This window comes from Cuculus canorus, chromosome 2 (genome assembly GCF_017976375.1).
Source record: "Cuculus canorus isolate bCucCan1 chromosome 2, bCucCan1.pri, whole genome shotgun sequence".
Classification (NCBI taxonomy): Eukaryota; Metazoa; Chordata; class Aves; order Cuculiformes; family Cuculidae; genus Cuculus; species Cuculus canorus.
In genome coordinates, this window is record NC_071402.1 from 99,335,276 (window position 1) to 99,351,194 (window position 15,919).

The window sequence follows — 15,919 nt, forward strand, 5'->3', positions numbered from 1 at the left end:
TTCATATAAATAAAAGCATTTTCCTTCTACACTTATACATTGTTTTCAGTTGACCTAGTGATGCAGTGGGAAACTCAACAAATTTCTTGTTCAGAATACTTGAGCAGGATTTCCTTTCTTTGCAGTGCATTGATGGCGCATAGAATCAAGCAGATTGAAACAACTGGAACTATGCAGAATAGTTTATGGGTGATAAAAAGTAATCAAGGTTAACATGGCGCTGCTGACAGAGAACAATCCATACATCTCATGGCAAGTTGTGTGAAATTAAGACTTCTGTTTAGTGCCAGGCCCACCATTTGGGTTGAAAGTGGCAGCCTTCAGCTCTTGTCACAAATGGCTAATCTGCAATGTCTGTATGAAAGAATCTCAGGAAAGTTGTCTGGTTAAATTCAGTGAGTCTTGGAAAGCCCATGATGAGAATGAAAAAAGTCAATATCAGGTTTCAACTTGCATGTGGCCAGTTTGTGTCCTATTTCTAGCCTTGTAGAAACAGACTCTGAAACCTCTAAGTAAGTTCTGTATGGAAACTTACCACTGGACATTGTCATGTTTCAACTTTGTAGGTATAGATGGCAATCTCTCCGCTGACAGCCATGCTCCAAGCAACTGCAGTTAGTATTTTGGCTACGTTACTAGTGTCTTCCTCTGGAAAAACTAGTTTTCTTGGATAATTTCTACTTAGACTTGCATGTCTATGTGCTGCTGTATTAGGCTTTCAGAAGGCTGACATAATAACAGAATCTGAATAACCCAGGAACAATCAATCAGCAATCTAACCAGGAGTCTAAGCATTATGAAATTAGGAAAGATTATGTATGAATTTAGGCTATGGTCACTCATCAAAGTCACTCATCTCAGAAATAAGTTATCAAGTGTCACAAAGATGACTGACAATTGCCACTAATTATACTTTTTTGAGCTAGTTCATGATACCCTTCTTGCATTTAATGTTTCAGCGATCAAGGATTTATGTGTTACTAATACTACCAATAATTTTGAGTATTGCTATAGCTGCTGATCCTGTTTTACCTTCAGCTCTGTACAGGTGAATGTTCCATGGCCTGTCAATATGAAGTACTTCTGCTGTTATGTAGCAATATCTTGGAAATCACTTCTGCTCTTTGTAGTATGCTCCAACTACTGAAAATCCCTACATGATAGCGTTTTACTTCATTAGAGTGGTCTTGCGAATGCTGTTGTCTCAAACCTAGTGTATTTTAATTGTTAGGGGTATGACAAGTAATTCTTACGGTATTAATTCCTTAGAAAAGTATCAAAAAATATTTCTCCTTTTTCTTAATGAAAGACTACTCTTACGGAACATTGGTGATTCTTGACAGAATTTTTCTTACATAGGTCTTCATTCAAAACATGGTTTTCTTCTTCTAGCTAATTCCATATCCTCCCTCTATTTTTTACAGAATGATTCTCTGTGCCTTTTAAACAATGATTTTACCATACTTAAGAGAATAAGAGCTATGTCCTTGCCATGCAGGGACCTTCTGAAGTACACACAAAAACGTATCTGTTAAGTTTGAGATTTTTTTCTTTTTTAGGAACCGAGATTTGTAAGCACCTCATCCTGTGCTTGGGTGTTATTTCAAAATAGAGGTGAAAAATGGACACAGGTTTTGGTTATTGACATGTGGAATTTATTGTGTATTTCAATAAATCGATCATCGTGCTTTTCCCGCAAAATGTTTAGCACAATCTGTAATTCTGTTGAGTTGTAAACAGCACATTTCACAGCAGCTAATAAGTAATAAATCTGTAGATGCTCCAAATTGATTATGAGAGATTAAGTCTGTTTATAATTTGTGAACCATTATTGCTTGAGAGGAGAGAAAGGAGGGAAAAGAAGTTTTAAATAATCATGGAACATGGAAATTTCCTATTGGAAGTATTTTCCTGTTAGATATGTATTTTGTAAGTATGTGGTAAGACAACACAACTGCACATTTCTTTTTAAAAATGTGAATATTCTTCCCTAAAGTTGATTGCATTGCTAAGTGATGATGATAACCGCAACTTATTGTATGAATTACAGATTATTTAAATAGTCACAGAAAACAGGGTGTTAAATTTTGGTGGTGAGTGTAATTCACTTTACCTTCCTGGTATAGCAAACTGTTATGTGGCTTGATAAATCTGAGGAAAAGAACATGTTCCTGTTTAAACACTATCAACTTTAGTGCTTAGAATATAGTTGGGTTTAAGTAATATTAACTTTAATCAGTATTTCACTTTTTGGGATGTTAGTGAGATTGATACAAGGACACGGACATCCTGTGGAGGTTATTCAGATTGTTTGGCATTGTTCATAACTATCATCTGTGATAGTTGTTTGTTTGGTTTACGTATTTGCTGTTCATATTTTTAACAGGAAGACAGCGACCCGGCAGTTCATGAAAGCCTAAGCATAGAAAATACCTTATGGGCCAGCACTGTTGTTGCTTCAGGTAAGTGTTGCAATAGTAGAGCTGATAATGTATCTAAAAACTTCTGCAGAAGCATATCTTTATTTTTACAGTGTGAAATATTAATGACTTTTGAAAATCGTTTTGTCATCTAGGCTTTTAATCTCTTACTGCTCAGTTATCTGCCTTCCCATTGGTTTTACTGTGGCTCACAATATTTTTATACCTTTTTAATCTTCCTTTTAATTTTCTTTTTTTACTTAAATTTTGCTGTTTCAGCGATGCTATCCCTTGTACCCCACTAAAGCCATTAAGGTATCAGAGAGAAATACTTTTCCTTCTGTAACTGATTTTGTGATATTAATCTTAATCTAAGCTTTGGCATATTGTTTTTTTCTCTAATGTTATCTTATGTATTAAATACAATTTAATACTATGTAATGTGCTCCTCACATGAAAGTGCTGCAGTTATCAAGCATTTAAGATTTCTGTTTGAATATTTGCTTGTTATATATGGCATCATAAATCCAGATCTTAATTGCTCAGCGCCTCTGTGGAGTGCTAATCATGTCAATTTTAGCATTTGACAAGATTAGGCCTTGAACAAAGAGTAGGACATTATTGCCTTCAGTCTGCTTATCTAATAAGGAATTGGTAAGGTCTTACAGGTGCACTCTGCATATAGTCATGAAGTAGACAAAACGATTAGCAGATTGTTAAAATTAAGATGTTCTAGATTTGATTGATAACTGTTGTTTTCCTTTCACTTCCACGTTGAACGTACATAGCCTAGTTCGGGTACTTGATGCTGGGCTATTTAAATTTGACCTTTTATAGTTGATGTTTTCAATTAATCTGTAACTGAATTTCAAAAATTTATGACAGGTGAAAATTTTGTGAATAAAATACTCCTCACTGTCTGACAGTATTATAAACACATATAAGCAGCCTCGCCTAAAGCCTACCATAGCATGATGTAAGAAGTGGTGGAGACCAGTAGAAAAAAGTTCAGAAATTATGGGTCAATGACTATTCTTTTAGAAAAGTAAGGAGGAATTTTGGGGTGTGTTTGGGGCAAGTTAACTAACATAGAGATTTGCATGTGCATGTGGTGAGAAGCAAACAGCTTTGGGGAAAATGTTATGTCAAGGGAGGCCCTAAGGAAAATCTTTTGCATGGAGAAGAAAATAATAGAAAAACTAATATTTAATTGTCTAGAAGTTGCATTGTATAATTAATGGAGTTTTGTATGTAGATTCCAAATTTTCACTTGCATTCTCATTTTTGAGTAAAAGAAACTTCCTTTTAATGCCGCTGTCTTTAACTGTCATCTTTTTTCTGTGTGCTGCTTCAATTTTTTACAACCTGTTACGCTGCAGAGTGGTAATAGCAGATCTTGCACGTGGTCTTGATTGCCAAAGACAAATTAAGTTACTTAATGTCAGACAAATATGTAATTCTTATACAGTTTTTAATGTTCTCTGAGCAGAGTGTTTCTGACAAGTTATGTTAGTTAATTTTTTGTAGCATAAAGACAACAAATATTTCACATTATTGGTTCTACCATCATAAAGCCATTTCAGGTGAAAAAGTAATACACATAAGGGTTTAATTTTGTGCTAGGAAGTGTGATAGTGGCATAGTATTAAAACCTTGATGTTTTATTTAATGTAAAAATTTATTTAGTGATGCCGAAGCCAGGTTTTCTTATACCATCCAGTAAAAATTCACTAAAAGATAATTGAAACTGAGGAAGCATTTTTATGAGTTAATGAGCAGGAGAATATTTTTGTATGGGATTCTATAAAAATAATTGAGTGAACTAGATTTTACATCGTTCTAGATGACAGAGCTAGCAGGCAATTTGTGTAGAGTGCATTCAGTGCTATTGTATTATTTTTGTAGCCCCTGTGAAGGGCAGTCATTTATGCTGGGTGTTAACTTTTGAGACAGTTGGAGGCAATTTTAAGTTTAAATATGAAGTCTTTAACCAGTTATATTGAAAGTATAGTTTCCGTTAAGGAAAGCATGTTGTCTTTTTTATGGATATTGATTATAGAAGTTACAAGGATCCTTCATAGTCAGTTCTGAAGACCAAGAGTCACAATATTGTGTACATTGCATAAATCCTTGGACTTTTTTTCATACAGTTGATTTATTTGAGGGACTGTAAATTACTGCAAATTTAAATTCAGACATATTTTCTCTTAACTACTTGACACGTCTGTTTTACTTTTTGATTGTTTTTCAGGAACTGTAATTGGGGTTGTCATTTACACAGGCAAGGAAACTCGAAGTGTGATGAACACATCTAATCCAAAAAATAAGGTAAGTTAGTCTTACTGTGGCATTTCCTACTTTTGTTTTCATAAAACTTGAAAATAGATGTAGCTAATGCCAAAAATCTATAAGCTTTTACTTTGATATAGTTTGTGTATGCTGGGCTGACTTGAACTTTGATATGAGAAGTGAATTTTGCCTCTCAGTCTGATTTTGGGAGTAAAAATTATTCTTCCTTTAGCAAGGAGTGTTACATGTACTTACAGAAACACTTGTCTTCAAACTATAAATGGGCATCTTCAAATTTCTATGCTTCAGTGTCACAGCTAAATATTAATTCACGCTTCTCTCAGATTATTTTACTGGAAAGTATTTAGCCAAAGCTATGTGGTAGTTTGAAGGAGTATTTATAACAAACAACTAAAATGTTATTAGGCTCCCAGAGGAAGTAGAACAAGATAACTGAAGTTCCAATCTGTACACAGAAATGCTCTATCAGGGATTTTTGTAAGCAATGCAAACATTGTCGAGACATTTGGCTGTTGAAAAGATACCATAAGTTTGAAATGTTCCCTTTGCACAAGATTCTTTCAAAGAAAGTTCAAAACAAAGTAAATACCTCTTCATTTCATCAATGATGTTTTTAAGGTGACTAAAAGAGGTTATAGAGATATGAAACATCTGTTGTGGGCTGTATCTGACAACTGAGACCTATATTTAGTAAGCAGATACGTAATTATATTAAGAAAGGAAAAATTTCTTGCAAGAGATTTAGAAAGAACTAAGCCATTCATAATATCTTGCTCTGAGTAGGAACATCTAGAATGAAATGATAATACAAATTGCTTGAAGCCGTTTATTGCAGTCCCCCGAGTGTGTTGATTTATGTTTCTAATAAAGAGATGCTTTGAAATGTCTTGTTGACAGAGACAGGTGATATGTACCATTATATGGATTAAGGTGAACTTTTATTATTTTAATCTTTGTAACATAGATTTTAAAATAATAGATTAATATGGAACCAGGATGTGTATGGTAGATAATTTTTCATTCCAGCTGGTAGAAAGATGAGCCCTTTAGTAACAGAATCTTTCTTAAAGAATTCTGAACAACTTCTGACTAATAAATAATTCTCACAGGTGTTCAAAATGAAATTATTTTATATATTACATTGATAAGGGAATATACATAAATGTAACATGTTTAACCCAATTCAACAGATTCTGGAGGTATATTGGGTTTTTAGTAAATGTTTGTTAACATTTCTTTGCATGAGTATTTCCCACAAAACTATAATAAAGGGATTTGTGTTTAAATTTTCCCTGATGTTTTCAAAATTTCTATTAATATTAAATTATTTGCTCCAAGTTTTCATCAGCAAAAGATTAAGTAGCAAATAAACCTACAGAAAGTAATATCCAGCTGCACGTTGATGAGCTGCAGCATGGTTTTTACTATTACAACAATACACCTTTGCTTGCGTAATACTTTGTTACGGCTGCTGACAAATGTTGTGTTATTTTATCTACATGGGGAACCTAAATAAATTCATTTTTGTGACACCCCAAGATGCAAAATATTATGTGTACACATGCACATACACAAACTAACTGAGCCAAATCCTAATAATATTATCTGGTGTATATTGTACTATCAGTGAATGAATACCGTCTAAAACAATTAGCTTTGAAACTATTCAGGAGGGTTTGGAATTGACATGAGGAAACATTTCTTTATGAGAGGGTGCTCAGACTCTGGAACAGGCTTCCTAGAGAGGTGGATGATGCCCTGTGCCTGTCAATGCTTAAGAGGCATTTGAACAACACTCTTAATAATATGTTTTAACTTTTGCTCAGCTCTGAAGTGCTCATGCAGTTGGACTAAATCATTTCCATACTTCTGTAAGATAGACACTGCCTGTAGGTGATATTCTTTGCTAATTAGCCTTGTAGCAGGTAGACAAGCAGTAGTCAGTTCGTTCCTCCTCTGTGTATTTGGCTGGGGGAATCTTCTTGTGTTTTTGCAGACTTGACAGTAGTGATTACATGTTGGATAGGGTCTGTAGCATTAGGAGCCAAAAGGAGGACAAAGGGAGACTTTGAGATTGGAATAATGAAATCGTAGAATCATAGAATGGTTTGGGTCGGAAGAGACCTTAAAGTTCCATCTACTTCCAACCTCCCTGCCATAGGCAGTGACACCTCCCACTGCATCAGGTTGCTTAAAGCCTCATCCAGCCTGGCCTTCAATATGTCCAGGGTTGGGGCATCCACAACTTCTCTGGACCAGCTGTTCCAGTGCCTTACCACCCTCAGAGGATAACATTTCTTCCTAAAATCTAATCTGAATCTACCCTCTTTCAGCTTAAAACTGTTAGCCCTCGTCCTATCCCTGCATTCCCTGATAAAGAGCCCCTCCCCACTTTCCGTACTGGAAGGCTGCTATGAGGTTTCCCTGGAGCCTTCTTTTCTCTAGGCTGAACCACCCCAAGATTTGAAATAAAAAAAAAAATCTCCACCTAAATGTTGCTGAAACAAATTTGAAATTAAACCGGTCAGTTGTGATATTGCTGCAAACTGGAGAGGAAATAAGTCTGCCTCCTCTTCTGCTTCATGGAGGAATTGTTCCAAATACTATTGGGAACTGGTTTTAAATGGCAGGTGCTCTCTCTTGTTCTTTTTGTTCTCTTTGTTCTTTGGAAACAAATAAAAATAATATTGTAGAAATTTTCAACTTGGCAAACTTGATTGATCTGTTCTTGTTGGGAATATAGTTCAGTGATGCTTTTATCATCTGGCTGTGGGAGAAGCAAACACTGAAAATATCTAATCCTCAATTTACATTGCCAAACTGAAACTTCTGTGCTCAGAAGTAAGCAAGAATATGGGCTTGACTCTCTTTTAGCATTCCTGTCCTCAGGAAGCATAGATAGTACAGATAGATAACTTCAATTTTATTTCTTGCTGGAGTATTAACATCACTGCTGTAAATTGTACTGTAAACTGCTTTTTTCTAATGGCAAATTTTTAGTTTCCTGCATAAAGGGTAGATGCTTTTTGACTAAACCAATATTAAAATTTAGAGATGCAGACCTGCTCTATAAAACCTGAGCAGAAGACTAAAACTGAAATAAGGTTAAGCAAGCTTATACAGGAAAAATTGTGAAATGTATATACCTGTTCAAGCATGTTGTTTATCTGTATGTTAAACTTAGAGGCATTTATTGTGTTTGCTGAAGTATTTAGTAATTCAAGCAACAACTTTCTTAACTTAAAGTCCACACTTTGTTGTTTTATTACAATTATAAAAAATGTTTCATTGCCTAGGGATGCAGACACAGTCTGAAAAACAGAGAGATGTAAAGAAGAGAATTTTCTTAATGGATCAATTTAATACGTTTTTAATACCTAGGGAAAATTATAAAGAAAAATTATTTCTGTCAAGGTTTAATTTCAGTCTAAAATGATATGTGTTCTGTGCTTTAGATAAATGTAGAAATGGTAACTTCAAAACTATTATATTGTAATGATTCTCCACATTTTACCTCATTGGCAGTCACATCAGCTTACTCAGGAATGTAGTTCCTTTAAAAAAAAAAAAACCAACAACAAAAAAAACCAACCCAGATTGAATTGTGCTCGTCACAGTGCTCTAATCAGTAATCAATCCTATTTGGATAGATATGCTTAAACCTTGGCTTTCTGGATGAAGTTGGACTTGTCAGTGCTAAAGGTCATTTATAGGTGTTAATTAACCAAGAGGGAAATTAACAAACTAAGGTTATTTATTTATTTTGTCTGGCATTTTTCAGTGTTCTGATTTTTTATCTATTTAAAGTGCAGAATAGTTATTTGTTATCTAAATTTAGAATTGCTTTTGTGGTTTTAGTCTTAATAGAAAGCAAGATTGTTAGCAAAGCCCTTCTGCAAACGTGACCTGTTTCCATCAGTGGCTACAGATTTTGGGGATAAAGTTAAAATACCATGATATGCTTGGAGAGAGACAAATTCAAGGGAGGGTATTTTGTATACTAAGATTGAAGCATTAAAATTACATGGACTGTGCAGTATGTATACACACACTGAGAATGTACATAGTAATACGTCAAAATGAGTAAAAGCTATCTTAAATAGAACTCCTGAGAAGTCGGAAGCCTCTGTAAGGGAGCTACGGTGTGTAGCTGTCTCATGGACTTCAGATTAGTACAAAAATAGGCTTTATATTGCTAATCCTTACAAGGAGTGTTCAAAACACCTTTTTTGCCTCATATTATAGAATTCTGTCTGCTGTTACATTTTAACATCAGAAGTAAAACTTATAGTACCATTCACTGTTCATCAAAACCGTAATATTGTTTTTTTCACTAATTCTTAACTAGTCTGAAAGCTAAACACTATATGTCTTGTGGTTGTTGCTTTGATGATTTTGTAAGTGTTATTTGATTTTATTTAAACAAATGAAAGTCTAAGAACTGGTATTGTTTTTTTGTGTGTTTGTGTGTGTTGGCCTTGGTTATTTGAAAATGGCCTTGGTTATTTGAAAATGGCCTTGGTTATTTGAAAATGGCCTCATTGGCGAGACTTGAAGTAATAAAAAAATATATCTCTTCTGGTAAACTGAGGCAAAACCACTTTGCACCTCTCTATCTCACCACAGAACTTCTGTTCCTAGCGTTGTGACCAAATTTACTTCTCCACACTTTAAAAAGCTTCTCTATGCTTGTTCTTCTCTCTCCTCCATTTTATGAGAATACTTTTTGAAAACTATTTCCCCAAAAGGGACACGCCCCATCAACTTCTTTATTTGGAGTGAAACAGAGTGGCTTAAGCAGATTCATATGTTCCCAGAAACTGATACTACTTTACCAATTTACCTGTTCAGCCTAGCATTTTCAATACTCAAAATATATGCTTCTGCCTTGGCACACTTTTTGAACATCCTTAAATTTGGTTGTCCAGCATGTTGTAGCTTCTTTAGTCAGCCGTCCTTATCTGCTGCATTTCAAAGAGTGACATTCCTGAGTCTGACTTGCATTTCTGTTCTTGAGTACCTGTGTTAACATTAGTAGCTTTTCCCTCCTATGCCACCAGTCTTCTGCATAACAGAAGCAGAATTACATCATGAATCTTGCATGTTGGTATAGATCGAGGGAAGAAGATGCCCCATGAAATCCCCTGTCAGATGTAATAAACAAGCATTTACTCTAACCTAAAGAGCTTCTGAAGGGCTTAAGAAATGTGTTGGCTTTATCCTGCTGCTACAGTGTTATCCAAGGGCCCAGTAACTTCACTTGCATATTTTTCTTATTAAATTGATAATTTAATGTTCATAGTCTTATTTGAGAAGACTTAATTTAATGTTCATAGTCTTATTTTTGTGGCCTGTAGGGTCTAGGATAAAAGAAACTTGAAAATGGTTATGTGGCTCTTTGTGACAAATTTCAAGGATTTATAACAAGAGATACGTTCATGTGGTATTTTTTATTGGAGTATGGTCTGCTGTTCTTAATCCGCCTGATAGGTTCTCTTTGTATGGGATGAATTTGAGAAAACTGCCGTGTATATGTAGTAAGTTTAATTTGTTAGCCCTTACCCAGAGCTTCTGCCCAAAATAGTGCTTAACCACCAGCTTTCTCTGAAGTATGAGAATCCCTCTATTGTTGTACGGGAAAATTGTTGGAATCAGGCCACGAGGAAATACATGTAGTGTAGTAGTGCTCTCTTCTCTCGGCAAAGGAAGGAAAGTAGCAAAAGATGGAAAGAGAGGTGCCCACTCCCAAAGACTAGTGTCTCAGTGAGACAGATGGGACAGTGATGGGTAAAAATGAGGACAAAAGATGTCTTTCCCAAAAAGTTTGGAAAGAAAGGACTGAATGGCAGAGGAGCCACCTTTATTCTTTCAAAACAGGTATTAGAACATAGGAAAGGTTCCACTGCTTGGAAACCTTTGGCAGTGTTTGGCAAACCAAAACCAAAATGTATGTCCTTCACTCTCAGGCAGAAAGAGCACCTACCTACTATCATTACCAGCAACTCCATTAACTGAAATGGCCAAAATGTGAAGTGAGGATCTCAATCCTCAGATGACGTATGGAAAAAAGTATAATTCCACACAAAGGAACCGAGGGTTTCAGGTTTGTTTCATGTATAGAAAACTGGAAGAATACTAGATTTATACCACTATAGTAAGACTGAAGACTTGATTGACTTACCTGAGTGCATATGTGGACAGAATTCACTTAATGGAAATTAGTATGTTGTACCAGGTTTTTTTTGTTCACTCCTGTATTTTATTTACATAATGCTCTACAACTATTGCAATAGTTTCTATTATTCTATTATTTCTCTGCTTTACAGTCTTCTCTCCAAAACTAATAAAATAGTAGTAGCACAAATGGGAAACAGGGGCGCAAGAGAACAAAGGGGGGAGAAAAAGACAACCCACAAACAAGAAAAACAGTAACTGAAAGTGGTCAGTTTAAGGTATTGGACTTCATTTTTCATGCAGCTTAGTGTTTCATAGCACTGTTATATCTCGAATCCTGCTGCTATTGTGTTTGCATGCACATTATGTCTGTAGCCTTAGAGCAAGCCTGATCCTAATGTATTTTCTTTGGCATCTGGAAAATAATATTAGATCATCACTTGCTTATCTACTTTGTTGTTCTATCCCTGGGCTACAGAAAAAGTTGTTCCATGATGTGGCCTGATACCAGTTCACAAGTTAAAGTCCCAGAATACACTATGTTCTAACTTCTAATTTGTTCTGAAAGCAACAATTAAATATATTATGCAAATAGTATACCAAATCATGTGATAGATCTTTTCTGGCTGTATCTGATTTAGCATGGTGCGCCACATTGCTGTGTGGCATCTGAGTCACCCAGCTGAACTGCTGCTCAAGTACTGCACTGAAGATATGTTATGTTATGTTATGTTATGTTATGTTATGTTATGTTATGTTATGTTATGTTATGTTATGTTATGTTATGTTATGTTACGTTACTTGGGCATGGGTGTTGAATCACCATTTTTACTTCACCTGATACTGCTTTCTATCTACAATCCTACTGCAAGGCATAGTAGTTGCATCAATGTGTAATTTAGTTCTAAACAAACTAATTGTTTTATAATGGTATGCAAAACAAAGAAGAGGAAGGCTCCTTGGTAGTGAGGAAGAATTCACACTGTACTCTGGTAAATTTCTGGTTTTTCTGTATATTTTAGAGTTAGTGGCAAACTGTGCCATTGATTTTGCTGAGCCTGAGAATTTTTTTATAGCTGTAAAATTCCTACAATATTAAATTCATTCTTTATTATAAGAGTTACAGTCTCTCACCACTCTCATAGTGAGGAAGTTCTTCCTAATGTCTAGTCTAAATCTGCCCCTCTCCAGTTTATAGCCATTCCCCCTGGTCCTATCCCCACAAGCCTTTATGAATAGCCCCTCTCCAGCTTTCCTGTAGCCCCCTTCAGATACTGAAAGGTTGCTACAAGATCTCTTGAGCCTTCTTTGCTCCAGGCTGAACAAGCCCAACTCTCTCAGCCTGTCCTCGTAGGGAAGGTGCTTCAGCCCTCTGATCATCTTTGTAGCCCTCCTCTGGACCTGTTCCAACAGCTCAATATCCTTCTTACACTGAGGATTCCAGAACTGGACACAGTATTCCAAATGCAGAATCCTTCTCTCTAAATTGTAGAGATATGGATTTGATGGGTGGACAATATGGTGGATAAAAAACTGGTTGGATGGTCGTATTCAAAGAGTAGTGGTCAATGGCTCAAAGTCCAGATGGAGATCTGTGACAAGTGGTGTCCCTCAGGGGTCCGTACAGGGACCGGCGCTGTTTTAATATATTTATCAATGACATAGACAGCGAGATTGAGTGCACCCTCAGCAAGTTTGCAGATGACACCAAGCTGAGTGGTGTAGTTGCCACACCCGAAGGATGGGATGTCATCCAGAGGGACCTGGACAGGCTGGAGAAGTGGGCCTCTGAGAATCTCATGAGGTTCAACAAGGCTAAGTGTAAGGTCCTACACCTGGGTGCCTGCTCCCAAGCACGTCATCCCCCATCGAGTACTGAAAACAGGGATTGCCCCAACCCTTGCTGAGGGTGCACTCAATCTCACTGTCTATGTTGAGGATGTTGAGGCTCTGGAGCGTGTCCAGAGAAGAGCAATGAAGCTGGTGAGGGGGCTGGAGAACAAGTCTTATGAGGAGCGGCAGAGAGAGCTGGGGTTGTTTAGCCTGGAGAAGAGTAGGCTGAGGGGAAACCTTATTACTCTCTACAACTACCTGAAAGGGGGTTGTGGAGAGGAGGGAGCTGGCCTCTTCTCCCAAGTGACTGAGGGCAGGACAAGGGGGAATGGCGTGAAGCTCCGCCAGGGGAGGTTCAGGCTGGATATCAGAAAAAAATTCTTCACAGAAAGAGTCATGGTGCTCCGGAACAGGCTGCCCAGGGAGGTGGTCGAGTCACCTTCCCTGGAGGTGTTTAAGGAACGGGTTGATGTGGTGCTTAGGGATACGGTTTAAGGGAGTGTTAGGAATGGTTGGACTCGATGATCCAGTGGGTCCTTTCCAACCTGGTGATTCTATGATTCTATGTCATTGATAAATATATTAAAACAGCACCGTCCCAGTACAGACCCCTGAGGGACACTACTTGTCACAGACCTCCATCTGGACTTTGAGCCATTGACCACTACTCTTTGAATACGACCATCCAACCAGTTTCTTATCCACCATACCGTCTACCCATCAAATCCATATCTCTCCAATTTAGAGAGAAGGATGTTGTGAGGGACCGTGTTAAAGGCTTTATGGAAGTCTAGATAGATCACATCTATTGGTTTTCCCGTGTCCATTGCTGCGGTTGCCCCATCATAGAAGGCCACTAAGTTGGTCATACAGGATTTGCCCCTGGTGAAGCCATGCTGACTGCCATTAATCACCTCCCTGTCCTCCATGTGCTTTAGCATGGCTTCTAGGAGGATCTGTTCCATGATCTTCCGAGGCACGGAGGTGAGGCTGACAGGTCAGTAGTTCTTAGGGTCATCTTTTCTACCCTTTTTAATAACGGGCAAAACGTTACCCTTATTCCAGTCACCAGGGACTTCTCGTGATTGCCATGACTTTTCAAATATCATGGAGGGTGGTTTGGCAACCACATCTGCCAATTCCCTCAGGACTCTGGGAAGCATCTCATCAGGTCCCATAGACTTATGTTCAGGCTCCTCAGGTGGTCACGAACCTGATCCTTCTCTACTGGTCACCATCTTGCTGTCCCATGACCCAGGAGGGGTGAGGAATATATAAGGAATATGTAAGGAATATATAAGGAAGGAATAGAAAGATTAGGTGGTGGTGTGGGTCTGTTCTAAGTATATTAATTATATTTTTTCATTGTTATGAAGGACTAGTGCCTTAAATGTCAGAAACTAGGATCTTTCAGAAACCTGTAGAACATTTTTAAAATAGATACTCATTTTGTGTTCAAGTCTTATATTTGGATGTTTTACAAGCATTATTGTTTAGCTGGCTAACCTTCTCTTTATGTAGCACAAGTACAGAAAACCGGATCTTCCACGTTTTCTTTCTTATTTAGGAGACTTCTTAATTTATGCAGCTGAAGTCTGAAGTATTTCGCTAAGTACTGAAGGCTCAGTAACCATCATGGATCACATGACTTGAAATCTTAGTCTACAGTGATGACTATCTAGAGGGAAAGGTTTATATATATCATAGAATCATATCAGGACATAGTGTTTGTTTTGATATAGGCTGAACATATTGATCATAACTAAGATAATTTGCTTAGTTTTGTTTGCACCCTTAAAGTAACAAGCTTGTCATATTCTTAGGAAATATGATATTTGACCTATTTTATCTCAGTTCAGAGTGCAAGGCTGTGGACAGATTTAGCATTGAAATCAGCATTCTGGCTTGTACTGGATAAAAATAATGTGGGTTAGTTTGTGGATTCGTTTGGAAAGAGTGGATTGCTCTTCATATTCTTAAAGCTAATTCTCTTCCCATTATATCTTTTGGAATGTATCCCAAAACACTGTTTATACAATACAGCATTCAGTTTCATTTCTTTTATGATTTAGAGACTTTGTGGAATCTTTTCTTAATTTCATAGTCCCCAAGGAACCCACTCAAATATTTTCTTCTATAAAAGCAAAGATAGATGATTTGTGACTCAGCTGAAAATGAGATTCCTACTGACGCCCTTAGGGTTTGAGGGATAGGCATTTTTTTTCTTCCTACCACATAGAGCTCTTTTTCTAGTTTAAGCTTGAAAGTGGTTGGGCAGTTGTTTATTTCCCTGTTTTTGAAGGAGCTGTTGAAAAATTTTGTTTCACTGTGTTTCAGTTGCCTACTACACGTGTGGTCTTTTTCTCAATATGATTCCCCCAGCACCAGTCCTCTGCTTTGTATTGTGCATCTCTTTCTTCTAACTACCTTCCCTTTGGCTTGTTCTGCTTCTCCACCCTATTACTCTGGTCTCTGTGGTATTTTCCGTAGTTCTACCTACCTCTTTCTTTCTTTCATCTCCACGCAGATCTTACACACCCTCATTTTCCTCTGACCATGAAGGACCGTTGTGAGGAAGAAAGTTTAGTTCTTTGATAAGCTGAAACTATCAAAGCTGAACTATTCTTCATCTGTCACAGTTTGTTGAACTTGAAAAATACTGTCTTGGTTAATTTGCAGCCATTATGCAACAATGAAGATCATGATTCTGGTTCAGCTCTTCAGCTCCGTCTCTGTTGCTCAGTGTGCTTCTTCGTCCCCAGCCCATCCAGTACTGTCACCTTCCTTTAAAGCTTCTTTCGGTGCAACTTGTCTATCTGTCATCTTCTCCGCTATCAAGTTGTTGGCTCTAACTTGTGAATGCATGATTGATTTCTTAACAGTTTTATGCATGGGAAAAGATTTAGCATAAGCAACTGAGTAGCCATTTCATTGACCTTCTCTAAATGCACCTTTGAAATTCTATGCTGTCACGTTTACCTGAAGGCTCTCTGGCTGTATGGCCACCTCTTACTCTCACTTCTGGGCTTTAGTTTAAGCTATTACTGTATCATTACTTTTTCCTTTATGTTCAAATCAACTTGGCTTTGGCCTTGGCTGGTTGAGGTAGTTTATGCAGTACCTAGCGCAGGGCTCTCCATGTAAGGAGTCCTCTCCCTGGGTTTACTGTTAAAATGAATCAA

General features: G+C 37.1%; 1 protein-coding gene across 4 annotated transcripts in view; it reads left to right on the forward strand.

Annotated features, from left to right (window-relative positions):
* Nucleotides 1-15,919, forward strand: part of ATP9B (ATPase phospholipid transporting 9B (putative)) — a 163,819-nt gene that overhangs the window by 80,948 nt on the left and 66,952 nt on the right. For all 4 annotated transcript variants that reach the window (XM_054057837.1, XM_054057836.1, XM_054057839.1 and 1 more), the window contains exons 10-11: nt 2,387-2,462; nt 4,672-4,748. In XM_054057837.1, the coding sequence (XP_053913812.1) occupies nt 2,387-2,462; nt 4,672-4,748 (153 nt within the window). The remainder of the gene's footprint in view (nt 1-2,386; nt 2,463-4,671; nt 4,749-15,919) is intronic.